This window comes from Musa acuminata, chromosome BXJ1-6 (genome assembly GCF_036884655.1).
Source record: "Musa acuminata AAA Group cultivar baxijiao chromosome BXJ1-6, Cavendish_Baxijiao_AAA, whole genome shotgun sequence".
In the NCBI taxonomy this organism is placed as follows: domain Eukaryota; kingdom Viridiplantae; phylum Streptophyta; class Magnoliopsida; order Zingiberales; family Musaceae; genus Musa; species Musa acuminata.
In genome coordinates this window covers 38,060,991-38,076,889 of record NC_088332.1, presented here as the reverse complement: position 1 = coordinate 38,076,889, position 15,899 = coordinate 38,060,991, and the positions used below count along the sequence as shown (strand labels likewise).

Genomic DNA, 15,899 nt, shown 5'->3' with positions numbered 1-15,899 from the left:
AGGCTTCTCTTCTGCATCCATCTGCACCCTTTTTGTTCTTCTGCCTTCCCTTTCACCGATGGATGCAATTAAAAGCTCTCATAAAGCTTGTCTCAAACATTAATGTTCATGATAAGATGATGACTGTAAGATCAGATATGATACTTGAAACGAATAGTTTCCTTGATAGTTGATTCCAACCAAGAAAAGCAACGATATCAAACAAGAACAATCATTTTATTTGGTTCATCATGTTGGTGTTCATCCTCGTGACACGAAGGAGAAGCACCTTTCTGCTTCCTTACAGTGCACAAGCACCACAGACTGCATTCCTATTCACCAAGCATTTGAATCGATCTCTGCTTCTTGTTAGCTTCCTACGCACTCCCAGTTTCCACGACAACTATACACTTGGTTCACTCCCCACGACTTTTGCTTCTGTGTTCCGTCATCCGGACTTCTTCGTCTTCTTTATTGTAGTAGGTAAGCCTCAGACACACCATCATCACTGCTCTGCTCATGCCTTGGTGCGCCTGAGAGCCATGTACGCCAAGACCCTGTACCCTACGAACATGGCGAGCAGCGCTGCGATGCACACCGACGTGCTGACTTGCGCCACCAGCTCGCCGTCCGCGTCCCTTTTGTTCCTGTGATGCGACGAAGCGAGCAGGTAATCCATTTGGCCGCCGCCGTACTGAATGACGATGAGAAGCCTGTAGCAGTAGAAGGTGAAGGAGATGTACTTCAACCACGCCAGGCAGCTCGGTATGTTCTGCACGTAAAATCCCCCGGTGAGCAGGAAGGCGAGCATGGTGACGGTGGCGATGGTGGAAGCCTGCTTCGCGTCCATGATTGCGGCGCCGAGAACCAGCCCAAGGCCCTGCGCCACCAGCACGTACCCGAGGAGCACCGCGAGCGTGAGCAGGAACGCCCCTGGCTCTCTTCTCAGCCCAGCCATCCAGTACAGTATCAGGGTGAATACGGTGGGGAGGATGAGTTCCATCGGCAGGTCGCCCGCCATTCTCGCCACGAAGTAGGACGATAAGCTGTACATGCCGGACGACCGCTCCTTGATGAAGATGGCTCGCTCCTGCGGGAACGTGAACACGGCGTTGAAGGAGGCGAAGACGCCCCAGAAGATGGTGATGAAGAAGAGGAGGCCGAGCCGGTCTTGGACGTCACGGATGCTGGAGTGCCACCACATGGACCCCGAGAGTACTGCGGCCGCCATGACCTGGAAGACTCGGAGGGAGTTGAAGGACTCGTGCCGCCTCTCCTTGAGGCTTCTCTGGAGGAGGATGGAAAACTGGCTGCACCAGCTGATGCTCCTCTGCTCCTTCCTCCCTCTCTCGACACAGACATCCTTCCCTGCTTCATCAAGAGAGCCCAAAACTCCGTCACATCACAACCTCTTCTCGATCAACTACACACTATGATGCAACATTCGATTCAAGCATCAAACAATTCCTACCTGTGTGAGTGGCATTTCTGGGGACAGCAGCAGTCAGCCCCGCCCTCACCTTTGGTGCCAACACACTGTTGTAAGACGAGACCAGAGACTGCTTCACAGCTGACTTCTCTGCATCACCCTGGTAATCTGTTTGAGTGACCCCTGAAACAACAAGGACCACCACCACATCCAGTGAGGGTTTAAGATGTAAACTCTGATCTTACATGATTCTTCATCCAAGTTCAAGCTGAGGAAACTTGGGAATCATCAAGGTCCAAATCAAAAGAACACACATGGAAAAGTAGAACTGGTTGGCCTAGGTTGTTTCCTGGTGATAGTGCTGTGGGTGGTCCAGGTGGTCCATTACACTTTCAGGGATGCAGCCAGCACACAACTTGATTTCTGGTTTCCAACCCCACTTTTCTTGACTCCTCTTTCTATATGCCAAAGAATGATCAAGTGAACAATCATGCAGAAGATTTGTGGAACACCAACAACAGATTAGGATGTCTGAAACCTTACTGTGTTCTCCACACATTGGGTATTAAATGATCATTGTGGTAATGCCATTGAGTTAAATAAGCATGCAGTCACTTTCAGGCTTGCTCTCTTCCTTCACAAGAGAAAGCTCAAAGCTTCAAGTGGGGGCTCAGTCAACAGAACATCTAATTAAAGCTGGTCCCTAAACCTGCATGGTTTTCAACATAAGCTAAAACTTTATTCTTATAACTTTTCTCTCTTGATTTTTTCTCAATATTTTAAATAATTACTTTCAAAGATTGCTTCTTTACTACCCAATAATTAAAGATGGGTCAGACAAATAGTGTCTCAGCTTGCAAGGATAAGAACACATTTATTATTAATCCTTTTCACAAGGGTACATCTCACATCCAGTTTTTAGATGGAGAAGGAGGGGCCAAAAAAAGTTGGGTCAATTCCTTGCAAAAGGAAAGCCAAAAAAGAGATAAAGTAGACCCAAAAACAAACACTATCATCTGCCTCAACCAGACAAGGTGTACTACTACTACTTATTGATATCATCCATTTATTCCCCCACTACCTCCACCAGGTGTCCTCTGAGTGGTCATGAAGCACAGCCATCCAACCAAAGCATTCGAAGATTATAGCTTTCGGATAAGTAAAACACATCACACTCCCCCTAATTAGATTTAGCATCGCGGAGAGAACTGTGTGACCCAAGGAAACAATGCTCTTCTCTAGTTTATTGGGTGCCCAAAGTGAGGCAATGGAGGAGAAGAGCAGCACAAGGAGGACACAGGCTTTATACCTCTGATCCTAAACAATCTCATCACAGCATCTCACCCAACGATTCCTCTTGTTTACCTTAGCTTGTTTATGCACCAAGACACTGCAGCAAGGTCTCTGTATCAGCCATTGGCATTGCCCATGCCACACTCTACATGAGGTAGCTACCAAAAGCAGCAAATACCAAACCAAATCTAGCACCCACAAAGAGGGTATCATTGCTCTTTGACTCACTACTTGTGAACATACCTCTCATAACAAAGTCTAAAGAGTAAAGAGAGAAGAATAAGAACCACATCTTTTGGAATTGTAGATGCCAAGCACAAAGCATGTGCAGATGGATTTGCATGTAATAATACACCTATTATTCTGATTTCCTTCACTAATATAATTCCCACCTTTCTCTACTCCAAATGGCAAAACTCATCAAAGTTGGAAATTTTAAGGGATTTTGACTTGCGTGTTGCATGGTTTTGAGATTTTTCTCTTCTTGTTTTGTGTTTATTTAGCTAAAAAAGTTTATGTAGACAGGAATCTGCCAGAAATAATCTAACACCTAAACACCTTTTTATATTACTTACTGTTTGATCTTTGTTTTCTGCAAGAACACAGGATGTTGGTTTAGTTTCATTTAACATGTCTTGGAATTTCATCTATTGAGAGGTATGAGATCTTCCAAAAGAAATATACATATGCATATGTATATATATATACTAAAGATTGATGCATAAGCATAAAAACATGAAGGGAATTGGAGTAGATATACTGACCATTGGCCAAATCCAGCATGAAGTCAGCGGGGTTGACATGGAACTTTGGAGCAAAGCCAACAGAGCCAAAATAGTCCATGGCGTCCCTGGCCTTGCCGAAGTACAAGCAGCTGCCCTCTGAGAGCAGCAGCACCGAATCGAACATCTGGTACACCCGGCTCGCCGGCTGGTGCACCGACGTCACCACCGTCCTGCCTTGCCTCGCGAGCCCGCCCAGCGTCGCCACCAGCCGGCTAGCCGCCGTCGAGTCCAGCCCCGACGTCGGCTCGTCGAGCAGCAACAGGCTCGGGTTCACCAGCATCTCGTGCCCGATGCACACCCGCTTCCGCTCCCCGCCGGAGATCCCCCGCACGAACGGCCCGCCCACCGAGGTGTCAGCACACTTGGACAGCCCCAGCTCCGCTATCACCGCCTCGGCAGACGCCACCTTATCCGCCTTCTCCACCGTCCTCGGCAGCCGGAGCATGGCGCAGAACACCAGCGTCTCTCGCACGGTCAAATGCGGGTAGAGCACGTCGTCCTGCGTCACGAAGCCGGTCCGTCGCAGGACGGACTTCGTGAGCCGGTGGCCGTTGGCGAGCACGGTGCCGGTGTGTTTTCCTTGCAGTCGGCCCGCGAGGATGCTAAGCAGAGTGGACTTCCCGCTGCCGGAGGGGCCGAGGATGGCGAGCATCTCACCGGGCGACACCATGCCGCTGATGCCATTGAGGATAACTCTCTCTTCAGGAGCTGCAGAGGAACTGCCAGCGGAGTGGAGGATGCGCCTGATTCCATTACCTCCGGAACCCGACATCGGATCGAGCTTGAGGCGGTAGGAAACATCCATAAACTACACACATGATAAAAGAAGATTAGGCATCGACTTCTCCGTTACCGGATCACGTTGGAACGCGTACAAGTGAGGAAAGATGAATGACAGAGAAGTAGTACTTTAAGAGTGAATGGGAAGCAAGAAGCAGAGGAGGTGATGGAGTTCACTCTTGCGGTGGCAACTCCTCCATTGATATCATCATGACTACCAGCCTCTAGGTCACGATCGGAAGGCATCTCGTTCCCGTAGCCTCGCACACTGTTGCGAGAGAGCGAGCGAGAGAGAGAGAGAGAGAGAGAGAGGACACGGGTCGCGAAGAAGCAGGGAGTGGGGGTGGGAGGAGCAGTGACAAGTCCACGGAGCTGCGGGTTGGGCGAGACGGGGAGGTATATAAATAGGTAAGTGGTGGGTGGTGGAGTCCACGTCGTCAAAGGGCGATCACCACAGGTGAGCGGTACGTGGCGAGCTGTGAGAGAATCAGGGCGGCCAGCTGGCCCCCATCAACAAGAAAAACGAAAGAAAATGGTATATTTCCATAAAAGCCCCTATCTCGGATGTTTATATCCACTTAAGGCCCTTACGAGCCATCATTAACCCGCTGAACCGGTTCCTGACGCCCTACTCCGGCCCAACCGGAATTGGCCGGTTCACATTCAAAACAGATGATATCATTGCTAACGTTGTCCGACCACGATTGATATCCGCGACCAAATTTTTGCACTTCAAATCACATAAAATTGACATTATAGTAATATATCGCATTTCAATTATTTCTATCTCCAGATCATACATAATCACATAAATTAGCTTAAACGGGTTAGTGAATTTTGGAGGTATTTTGGTCAATAAGAGATTTTGAGGGGTCTTAAATGAAAAACATATATGATGCAACTCGAAGAGTCGCTTCAAGAAAAAGATGCTGTCCGGAGAAGGAAGACAGCTATTATGACACCTCTCTCTCGCTCTCTCTTCCTTTCCTCTGTGCTCTCAGCATCTGCGAAGGAGTAATGGAGGCCTGGTGCAATGCATTTGGATGCTAAGTGTCATTGTTTGGATCATGAGGCCGGTTTGAGCTCTCGAGTGGTCTCCAAAAGAGCCATCTGGTTGTCCCATGTCCTCTCTCTTCGTCTTGGAGGATCTACGTTTGCTCCACCTGAGATCTGTGCCATGTTAAGGCGGTATCTAAAGGAGGGGAGAAAAGCCATAGACTTGCCTAAAGGCACAGCAAGCTGTTGGAAAGGAGAGAAAGGTTGGGTGACGGATGAGTTGAAGCCGGACAGTTGCCAATTCCATGGCCGAGAGCTGGAGATATGTCATTGGACGTAGTCACTGTGGAGGCGAAGGTGTCAGTGTGCCTTCGATGGCATCGATGCTTGCTTGCTCTTAGGGCGCTCCTACAGGAATATCCAAAAAGTGGTGCATTCTTTTGGCTCAGCCACTACATCACATCTTTCAGACAGACATATCTGTGCAGCAAACAAGCCTGAGAAGCAGAGGAGGCACAAGATACCATTACCAAACCGGTTAAATTGTCCCACCGGTGTCTCTTTGGACTCCAATACCTTCTCTAATAATTGCAACTTTTTTGCTGAGCCTTAGCACATTATTATCTTCCTTCTCTAATAATTGTTCCACCGTAACAGTGTTTTCAGCATCTGCACGAAAGAAGAAGAGAGTATAATGTTCTTCGAGGATGATCATATTATAACCCAGCTGGAACATCTTTGTGGGATGCTGAAACAGTAATTGGAAATCCTTAATCCTAAACTTGAACGACTCTCCCACCTTCACGTCTAATCTCACGAGAAGGGCCACAACACTTTCACGGCAGCTTCTCATTAGGCCACGTCAGAAAAAGGTGCTGACGGATGAGATGCCACCCACCCACCCCACTTGCCTAGAATATTTGCATGAGAAGCGGCATTAGCATTGCTCCGTAAGAACCCTAAATTTTCCTTCCTAAAACAGCAAGGAATATGGAACAAGAGCGTTGGGATGTGTTGGTTCCCAACACACAATCTACCGCTGAAACCCTTGTCTTCTCCTCCTCCTCCTCCCTGGAAAACATCGACCTCATATCAATTGAATACGGTTGGATCCTGCGAGAAAGAGAGCCAATTCCAATGTATGTTCGGATACCTAGGCGAGGCATGAGCATTTGTGCTATCTTCGATCGTCATGTAGATATAATGACAACGTCACCATGACCATGATGGAGAAAGATTTTTATGGCTGTTTAGCGTACGACAAGCTTGCAATAACTGCGTGCTTCGGAAGTGAGGAATTACTTCGGTAGACGTGCAGTGAAGGTCAACGATCCGCAACGCCAAATTCTGTCACTAGTGCTATCTCACGGAGGTCGAACAACACTAGAAACGAATACCCACAGCCATTTCTCGTGTAAAAACCATGGGATCGAAGGAAGCATGAGAGGAAGAAGAGAGCATCATCCCCGTTCCTGCATGATGAATGAAAAGCAACCTTCATTTTAGGAGAAATGGAGAAGCAGCCAACACTGACTTTTTAAACATCTGCGTGGCACCATGCTTACCGCAGGTTGATAGCCATTGCCATCGCATGATTAGCTCCGATGGGACAACCCAACTTTCCTTAAAGAAAAAGAATTTGGATTGATCATAACCACCCCTGTACACCATATAGTCAAAGGTGTCACCTCAGGCTGCAAGTCTCGGTAGGGCAATCCTGCAGAAAAAGATGATGCTCGGAAGTGATTTGTGATGCCTCTACTCTGTAATCAAACACATCTCATTTATTGCTCCAGTGTTGCTACGTTTGACTGAGAATGAATGGCCCTGCAAGAAAACTAACCGGATGAGAGTTATCGGATGAAGTTGGAAGCTAAGCTTCACACGACTCCTCCATGTGTATGGCATTGCATAGCTCACGGCCAACTCTCGTTGTCCAGTCAAAAACCCTACAGTAAAACCAATAAGACGCAAAGAACCAAACAAGACAAATCAAATCAGGTGTTGCAAGCGCTTCGAGAGCACGAGAAAACGAGATTAGTCTTTTCGTCAAGAGTATTTGTGTTAGCCTCTACCTAACACGATTAATACGATTGGATGGGTCGTACAACGTAAAAGGATTAAATAGTTGCCATGGGGACAACAAAGAATATGGTGATGATGTGACAACCACATGCGAGTCATGTAACGATGACACATAGCCATGTGGTGATTAAGATGGTCATATATCACATAGTGACCAAACTGTGACTACCAACATGAGTAGTTGTCAGACCATTGATATGCCAAAATTGTGTAGTTATAATATTTGGTACCATGTCATGTCAATTCCTTGGAAATCCATGTCAATAGTAACTGACTTTGACTTAGTCATCCACACTTTACTATAACACTTCAAGCAGAGGACAAAACAATAATTTCATGATGTATTATACTACATATTTAATAGTATGTTCAAACAAAAAAAAAGAAAAGTGACCTTCTTTACTTTAAGAAGCGATATGTATTTATAGATATATGATATAGTAATGTTGACCTTCATTCATTATCATATCTAACATTAGGTAATATGCTCATTTTGACAATCTAATCATCTACTTTTATTAATATCATTGTTGATTTGCTTTAATCAATAAACATATCGCATTTAAGAAAGATAATTTATAAGGCATCATATATAGTATGTTATACTATATGCAGTTTAGATGGACCATTTGAGAAATAATTTCATAGGAACGACATGATAAATGTCTCCAATTTTGACTGTTTGGCCTCTCTCTGTGCTCCCATCCTTTGTCAAAATCTGCAGCACTCAATTCCTAAAGAAACATGTAGCACTCGGACATCATAATCCAATGCAAGCATTCATCTGCCGAAACATCAACTCTATAAAAATGTCATCAATGATGTTAAACCCCACGCATCATCTTCCCTCCCAATTAGCATTTTCCTTTGCAAAAGAGTGCATGTACCTCTCATCTTCTTGGCCACTGACACGAGAATCGCTTTAGTTTGATGCTTATAGTTTTCGTGTTGTTGAGGTGCTAAGTATGTTCTTGTCCGTGAACTTATGATGACGCGTAAACAGGGATGAGATGTTGATGAGCCATGAAAGCTGAGATGATAAGCCTTTAGGTGTTGCTTGATGGCCGATGACCATTCCTCGTGCTCCACGAGTGAGAAAACGGTGGCGTTTGGGTGCACTAAATCGATCAGGCACCGCCCCACCTCGAGCAGATCTCTCGACCAGGGAACAGGTTTCGGGTCCCTACTTGTCGCCTTTACGTGAGTGCTCCTTGTAGGTCATGCATGCTAGCTCAAATACGTCACGATGATATATGATGATGAATCAAATGTAGGCTTGCCAATCTAAAAGTACGTATACTATAATCCTGCGTACGTGCATGGCGCATGCAACGTAGTTAATATATCCTGCGTTCTTCATCGGAGAGTGATTCCTCGAACATGAGGCTCGTGATACGCGATACATCTACCCTTGCATTGAGCGCTAAAATACTTGGTGATTTCATATCTTCGTGCCGGTCCAATTCCCTGCCGAAAAATAATAATACCAAGCCGTAGTTGACCACTACAGCTCATGGAGATGTATCGAGAGGACCAGCTTAGCTGCGACCGGTCAACAAGCATTATGCAATGAATGATGAATGGTCAATGAATGCAGAGGACCTGCAGAGACTTATCAGGTATCTCATGGTGACACTCATTGAAGTCCTGACATTTCTTGGCCGAGAAAGGCACGGGCATGTGGGTCTTGATAGTGCCAGTGCACTCTCCATGGCTAAGACTCTCCCCGCCATCATCATGTCCTGCCTTGAAAACCTTGTCGACTCCTGCACTTGAAAGAAACGTATGCATAACATATATGTCATACTCCTAGAATTTCTCTAACCTTACATGTCCATTTCAGACCTCTCTAGCTAGAGATTGTAGGTGTCAACAACCCTCTAGAAGTCTCGAGTAAAAAATAAACTTGTTGGGATAGACCACAGTGAATGGTTGACTTGGAGTGGCTACTCTACTTTTTGGGCTTCCACAAAATCAATTATTAAATATAAGTAGAGTCCACAAGCAGTGTACTAATGTGTCCACTTAGATTATAGGAGAAATGTTCACTAGATATGAAATGCAATAGAATGTTGTTGATCTCCCCATGAGAAAAGAGGGGGACAAAACATTAGTGGCTTAAACAAAAGGACTGGAGAAAAGGAGAGTTCTCTACATGATCCATGGAGAGGTACTATTGGGAAGAAAAGATCCCGATACCAAACGAATAATCAAGAAAATAAATTATAAATATAGATACAAAAATAATGAACTTTAAAAGACTTAAATTCTTCATTACATGGAAAAAAATAGTATACAAGGAAGAGAATAATTTTGAGTTAATTCAAACATCAGCCTTAAGCCTCTTGTATACTCTAGAATTTTTCGTCGAACTCTCTTGATCTATTATAAGAAATTCTTAGGAGCATTCGAAGTATTATAGAGCAACAGACCCTTAATTTTTAAGGTAATCCTTTTCAAGCAAAGGTCTTTCCAAACTTGAATTTCTTATCCCCGAATTTATTTGTTAATCAATTAAAGGATCTAAAATTACTTACTCAAAGTTTAGGAGGAATAGTGCTTCTAACAAATGCATCAGATATGTGATTCAATAACCATCACAAGAACACTTTTGCAAATAATCTAAATATCATAGGAAAATGTCTAGAATTTCCTTGCAACATTCGAACAATATTGTGCCTGTGTCGTCTCTCTTGGAAATGGCTACTTTCCCGACTTGACTGTGTTGCTTCCAAGAAAGAGAAGAGTTAAGGAAGAGAGTTAGCAGCCAAGGATGAGGAGAGCATTGGAAGCTGCAAAGAGGCAAACAAAAAACAACTTCTCATCCAACATTATTATGCCAAAGAACAGTGGAATCAATGGAGTTTGACGAAGACATTGGTAGTCATATCTTTCTAAATCATGGTTTCAATAATTTGATTTTTGATACCTTTATTGGAAAATAAACTTAACATCTCATATATTATAATGATATAATATAAGCATTAGATTAGTCCTACAACACTAGTAATCAAAAGAGGAAATGAGCGTGGAAGACGACAGCATTACAAGTTGATAATTATCAAATTTATTATTTTGTATTTTCTCTATTTCTTCGTTTAATTCTAATCTCTTTCTTCTCTAATCTCCCGTAGAACTGTCATTATTTTCAAGGAAAGAAAGTAAACGTGAGATCTAAGAAGACATTATCTAAAAAAGAAGATGCCTATAAATTCCCCTGAATCCAAACATTTTCATCTTTATTTTTCTGGAGATAATTTTGAAAAGCTTAGTCGCATGTTGCTATAAATACCATACTACAAATGTTGGAATCGACCATTTATAAATTGTACTACTATCCAATATTGACCATATATATATATATTTATATTGCAGTCTTCTTTTGCCGGCGCACTGGGCATAGAATATGAGACTTCCTAATTAGATGGACTGTAACAGGACACCTTATACTTTAGTGCAGAAAGAAAGAAAGAAGAGAACGGCTTCTGGTAGTGGATGAAGAAAAGCCACTCTTTCCTCTAATGGCCAACTAACCTCAGTGAAGGAGCATGGTCGCTTCAGGCCTCCATGCAATCCTCTCGCATGGTGGGCATGACGTGCCTCATCGGAAGCCCTCGGAAGAAGGGGGAAAAGATGGCACGACTTCAGGGTGTGGGAACGAGATGAGGAGGAAGGAGGGACGTGTGTCAGAGGATGGTCTCCATTTGCCCACTCACCGTGGAAAAGGAAACAATTAATATAAGCTGGTCAAGATCTCCTCAAATGGGTTGTCAAGCTAATGGATGTTGCATCAGATTTGACCTAAAAAGAAAGAACCTCAAAGGTATCAAATGGCTGCTGGTGTCACGGAGCGCAGTGTGAGCCTCCACGTGTGGCATGCACGCCATGTATAGTTTCGCCCCACGGCGGTGAAGTTGAGATGGAACCAACTCACTCACCCATCATGCCCACTAACTCGTGATGAGATGATGGATGCCCTAGGAAACTTCAAGCGAGCCTCACCATGAGGAGGACTCGTCACATCTTACCCAACAACTCCCACACTCCACACTCTCGTCTTGCCAAGATGAACACTCGTACATGTCCATCTTTTGAGACCAAGAAGAGCCGTGGAAGGAAGCCGGTGGTGGATCCAGTGACAGTGGAGCGGAAAAGGATGGCAGGCATGCATGCATGTCGTCCGAGGTAAAGAGAGTTGTCGAAGCAATGTCGCCGTGTCTGGACGAGAGAAGAGTGGGGCGGGGAGGGCGGCATACTTGTCGTTTCATCGAGTTTAGGTCCCCATTGAAGTCCATCGCCGTGCTTGCTGCCATTGCAAGACAAGGTTGCTTGTGCAGTGAAAACTGCACTAGGTAGAAACGTTGCCAGGAATTGTGTGCGTGTTGATTGAAGTCACTCAAGCATGGAATTGGAGGAAGTAATCTACCTCTCTTTGACAAGTCGCTTATGTCTCTGCCATTTTCATGTTCCACCTTTATTCATATGGCCCCATATAAGCCAACACAAACCACAATCCCATGGAGATTAGCCAAACTCTCTCTCTCTCTCTCTCTCTCTCTCTCTCTGTATATATATATATATATATATATATATATATATTCATGATTAGACGCAATAGTAGACAGTACTTTGAGCAAGAATTTTTAAGATGACATGCAAAACTAACACAAAAAGAAATGAGAGGCTTTAAGAAGGATCACAAACTTGGACAAACATAAGATTAAGCACCACGATCTAAAAGGAGAACAATATGTGGTTTCTTTCAACCATGAGATAGATAGATATCATCTACAAGATGCTTTCAGATCACCCACTCGATGATGCCTAGTACAATAATGGTAGTCATATCATCTTTATCATCCTTTTGAGTTTGCACCAACATTACATTGTGGCTACAAGAACCCTACAAGTTACCTTAATTGCCTTATTTATTCTAAGAAAAGGGAATGCCGGTTTAGCTAAGCATCTAATGCATGTTGCTTGCAACCATGTAATATAATGGCAGCATCTTACAGCATTCCTTTACATGTGTGAGTTGCTCGATGACCTGATGAGCCAGCATACAATGTATCCATTTTGATGTTGTTTCTTAGATATATAGGTTCTCTTCTTCATTTTAATTGTCACAGGTATGTCATTGAAGCTTGTTTCGGGTGCGAAGATCACCGATTTTTTTTCTTCTTTTTTAAGGGAAAAAGATCACATATTTATCCAAAAGATATCGTTCATACATGAGATCACAAAATGCCAGCCATGATCCATTTATTGAGTGGACATCACTCATGGCAATACTTTGGATGCTCTTCATTCAAAAATGGGGAGCAAAGCATCACAAAGCAGTGGTGCTCTTTGCCTATACAATGACATGATGCCTTCAACATGCAATGTGCACTAAAGCTTCAGCAGGCAAGCATGGGCTGCCTTATTGTTTCCCAGCCTTTAACCAGCAACATGAAAGCATGCAATGTGACTCATATTTCCAGGGTCCCTTCGACTGCATCATTTTTGACATGAATGCTTATCTTTCAGATTGAAGGAAGTGGCATATATATATAATTGAAGCTTCCTCAGATATAAAGTCAGATTTTGACAGTATGAGATCAAATACTTTCTGTCTGTGTTCATTAACTCTCAAATTAGAAATTAACAAGGGCAAGTAGTGAATGGGAGATTTAATTGAAAGATATTTGTTATTGTAGTATTCAACTTCAACTTATAAGAAGAAAAGAAGATGAATTGACACAAAAAATTAACACTCTTCACCTCTTTTGTAAGAAGGAAGATTTTTTGACCTTGACTTTGAGAAAATTATTGGCTAATTTATTTTCTAATGATTAAAGTTAATGATTTTTGGCCATCAATGTTCAATAAATCTGTAAACTTAGCTCCACAAACTCAGTTACATTAGAGAATCATATTAAGGCCAAACATAGCACAATGTATGAAATAAAAGACATGAAACTAATGCATAATGTATCCCAACGAGATAATTAAGAAGCTAAAACACAAGCCTCTAACATCTAATTTGGATCGTAATGACTGAGATTAATATACAAGGAAAAAGAGAATTTTAAGTTACAATTCAACTCGCCTATGTGGCATTCAGGAGTTAAGTGACCCATAGATAACATACTTGCTAAAGAACATAGAGGAATCCGATCTAAAAAGAAATGTTGAATTTTATTTTTACCTTTTATCATAAAATATGAGTCGCAATTTTGCGATCCATGTTGTTTTCTCTTTCCTTGATGGAGTAAAAAGATAGAAAGGGTAAGTATCAAATACTATATTAGCTACTAAATCAAAGTGTTAAATCGAACATCTTATTATATGAGATCTCAAATTTTTAATCGTTGGTAAGTAGATCAGATATATCAACACCGGACCAATGTTTTATACGAAATTTATTGGACACGATTTAGTAAGTGGATAACATACATCATCATTAGATTAATATTTTATATATAAAAATTATTGTTCGAGATTTTGAATTATCAAGTATTGATAATGGGTCCAGTACACTATCATCATATTAATATTTTAGACATTTGTTTTTTTATTTATAATTATAACAAAATGATTGCAAGTAGGATATTCAATATGGACTCGAACATTAGTAGTACGTTCTAAACTTGTTATCTCAATAGAATTATTATACATTATTAATTGCTTAACTCGATTCTTTATTCTTTTATATTAGAATAAAGGCTTGGGACTTTGATCCTTTCTTTTTTTCTTGTTAAAGGAATAAAAAAGATCATGAAAACTTTTGCTTTTTTGTGATTGATGATGAAAACCAAACCCTTATAAGTGAGATATTTACCATAGAATGACTTGAAAGCAATCCACTCAGGGGCAATTAGATGCTCCTCGTACATTCTAGCCTTCCGATCTCAATGGATACATTGTACTTTCTTAGTTGCATAATTTGATTCTTTCCTTTCTTTTCTTTAGGAGACAAAAGATCATGAAAACTTTTGCTTTTTCTCAGTTCACAATGTTCAAGATATGAAAAAGGTTGTCCCACACATTTGCTCAAGGATCTAATGTGTGTACCACTTGATATCTAGAAAGATTTTGTGAGTACCTATGTATGTGATTGCATGTGGATACTTTTTTCTTTTTAGATATAATAAAACATTTTATGAGATTGTCTTGTTGCAAGGAAAATAATGGGAGAAATGCTTTCAAGGAAAAAAAATATCTTTAACAACAAAAATAAGTTAAAAGAAATAAAAAAATTTCTAGTACTTATACTTGCTTACTATTTAGTCTTCTTATTGTTGCTTTATTTATTTATTTTAGAAAAGTGTGATTGAGATACTTTTGGGATAAGATCACATTCTACCTTTCTAATGCATAAATCTTCACAGTATTGAATAAAAATATTAGATATGCTCACAACATACATATATCCAACTAAAACAATAAAATGCCACTACAATAGAGAGTAGGTTCCACTTTTGGAGCATGTTACATATCTAAGCTTTGCATCATATCTTGCAATATCCAAATTTAAGTGTCCAATGATATCTCCTATTAAGTCATCCAATTAACAAAACATCAACCTATCATTCTTTAAAATATTATTTATAAAATTCTCACAATGATTCTTTCATTAAGAGTTAATCATATTATTAGTAAGAATGAATTTGTTTTCATCTAAAGTCATAAAATTCATGATAACATTATCGTTATTAACGAGCTTATGTATTTCACAATAAAAACTCCCTCGTTATTCTTAAACTTGATCTTTGGTGATATTTTTTTTAGAGATTTTCAAACTTATGAACTTTCCACCTCTATTTAGAGGTTGGATTAAGGCTTATTTATTCTAATCCTCCTCTTGGTTTAATGGGAATATAGGTATCGAACAAGATGACCCAATTTCTCCGTATATATTTATCATCATTCAACAAGTCTTCATCTCTATTCTTTATTCTCAAAAATAGAATTACTCCATTTAATATTAAAGATGTTTAAGTGTCCCATTTTGTTGTGTTTGGTGATGATGCTATAATTACTATCAAAAGTAGGCAATTGCTTCGGACCTGAGATCTTTTCTCTTCAATTTCTAACCTTAGTGTTAATAGATCTAAGATTAAAAGTGTTAATATATTCGAACTAGTCGCTACAATAATCATTTATGGATAAGAACGGACTCCTTACAAGCTATCAAGCTATCGAGACTTTCAACAAATGTGAAGAGGCACCTTTGCACATTCGATGTCTCTAAAATGATTGTTTATTGCATGCTAATAATATAAATGTTATGAAGTAGGGATTTCTGTATAGAAACCAAAATAAGAATGCTTATACCTTTGCTCAATATGCAAGGATTAATAGAGTTTCTAATTCTTTTATATTAGTAATTAAGCTTGTTACATATCACCCTCTTGATCAAAGATTTGATATCAAAATATGAACCCATCCAAGCCAATCCCATCTCGATCTCGATCAACTTCTTCATCATTGATTGTGAAGTCATATAGACACTAAGGCAACCAAAAAAAAGAAAACCTTCTTATTGGCACAAATATACATAAATTTGA

The 15,899-nt window shown here is 41.3% G+C and overlaps 1 protein-coding gene across 2 annotated transcripts; it reads right to left on the bottom strand.

Moving 5' to 3' along the window:
* Positions 1-197: 197 nt before the first annotated feature.
* LOC135676833 (ABC transporter G family member 25-like) lies at positions 198-4,646 on the bottom strand. Of its 2 annotated transcripts, XM_065188445.1 has the most exons (5): positions 4,396-4,646; positions 3,466-4,294; positions 1,451-1,591; positions 723-1,347; positions 198-626 (listed from the first exon to the last, which is right to left on the bottom strand). In XM_065188445.1, the coding sequence occupies exons 1-5, from the start codon at positions 4,510-4,512 to the stop codon at positions 497-499; spliced, it is 1,842 nt and encodes a 613-aa protein (XP_065044517.1). In that variant the 5' UTR covers positions 4,513-4,646; the 3' UTR covers positions 198-496. The 2 variants fall into 2 exon arrangements, with proteins under 2 accessions (XP_065044517.1, XP_065044516.1); XM_065188444.1 differs by having other exon boundaries at positions 198-1,347.
* Positions 4,647-15,899: the final 11,253 nt, after the last annotated feature.

What these genes read in the sequence shown, in the direction of transcription:
- LOC135676833 (XM_065188444.1), bottom strand. Translation starts at nt 4,512, where the DNA reads ATGCCTTCCGATCGTGACCTAGAGGCTGGTAGTCATGATGATATCAAT. An exon ending in GCTTCCCATTCACTCTTAAA is followed by an intron (nt 4,295 to 4,395) that starts GTACTACTTCTC and finishes TCATGTGTGTAG; the next exon opens with TTTATGGATGTTTCCTACCG. An exon ending in CAGAAATGCCACTCACACAG is followed by an intron (nt 1,348 to 1,450) that starts GTAGGAATTGTT and finishes TTGATGAAGCAG; the next exon opens with GGAAGGATGTCTGTGTCGAG.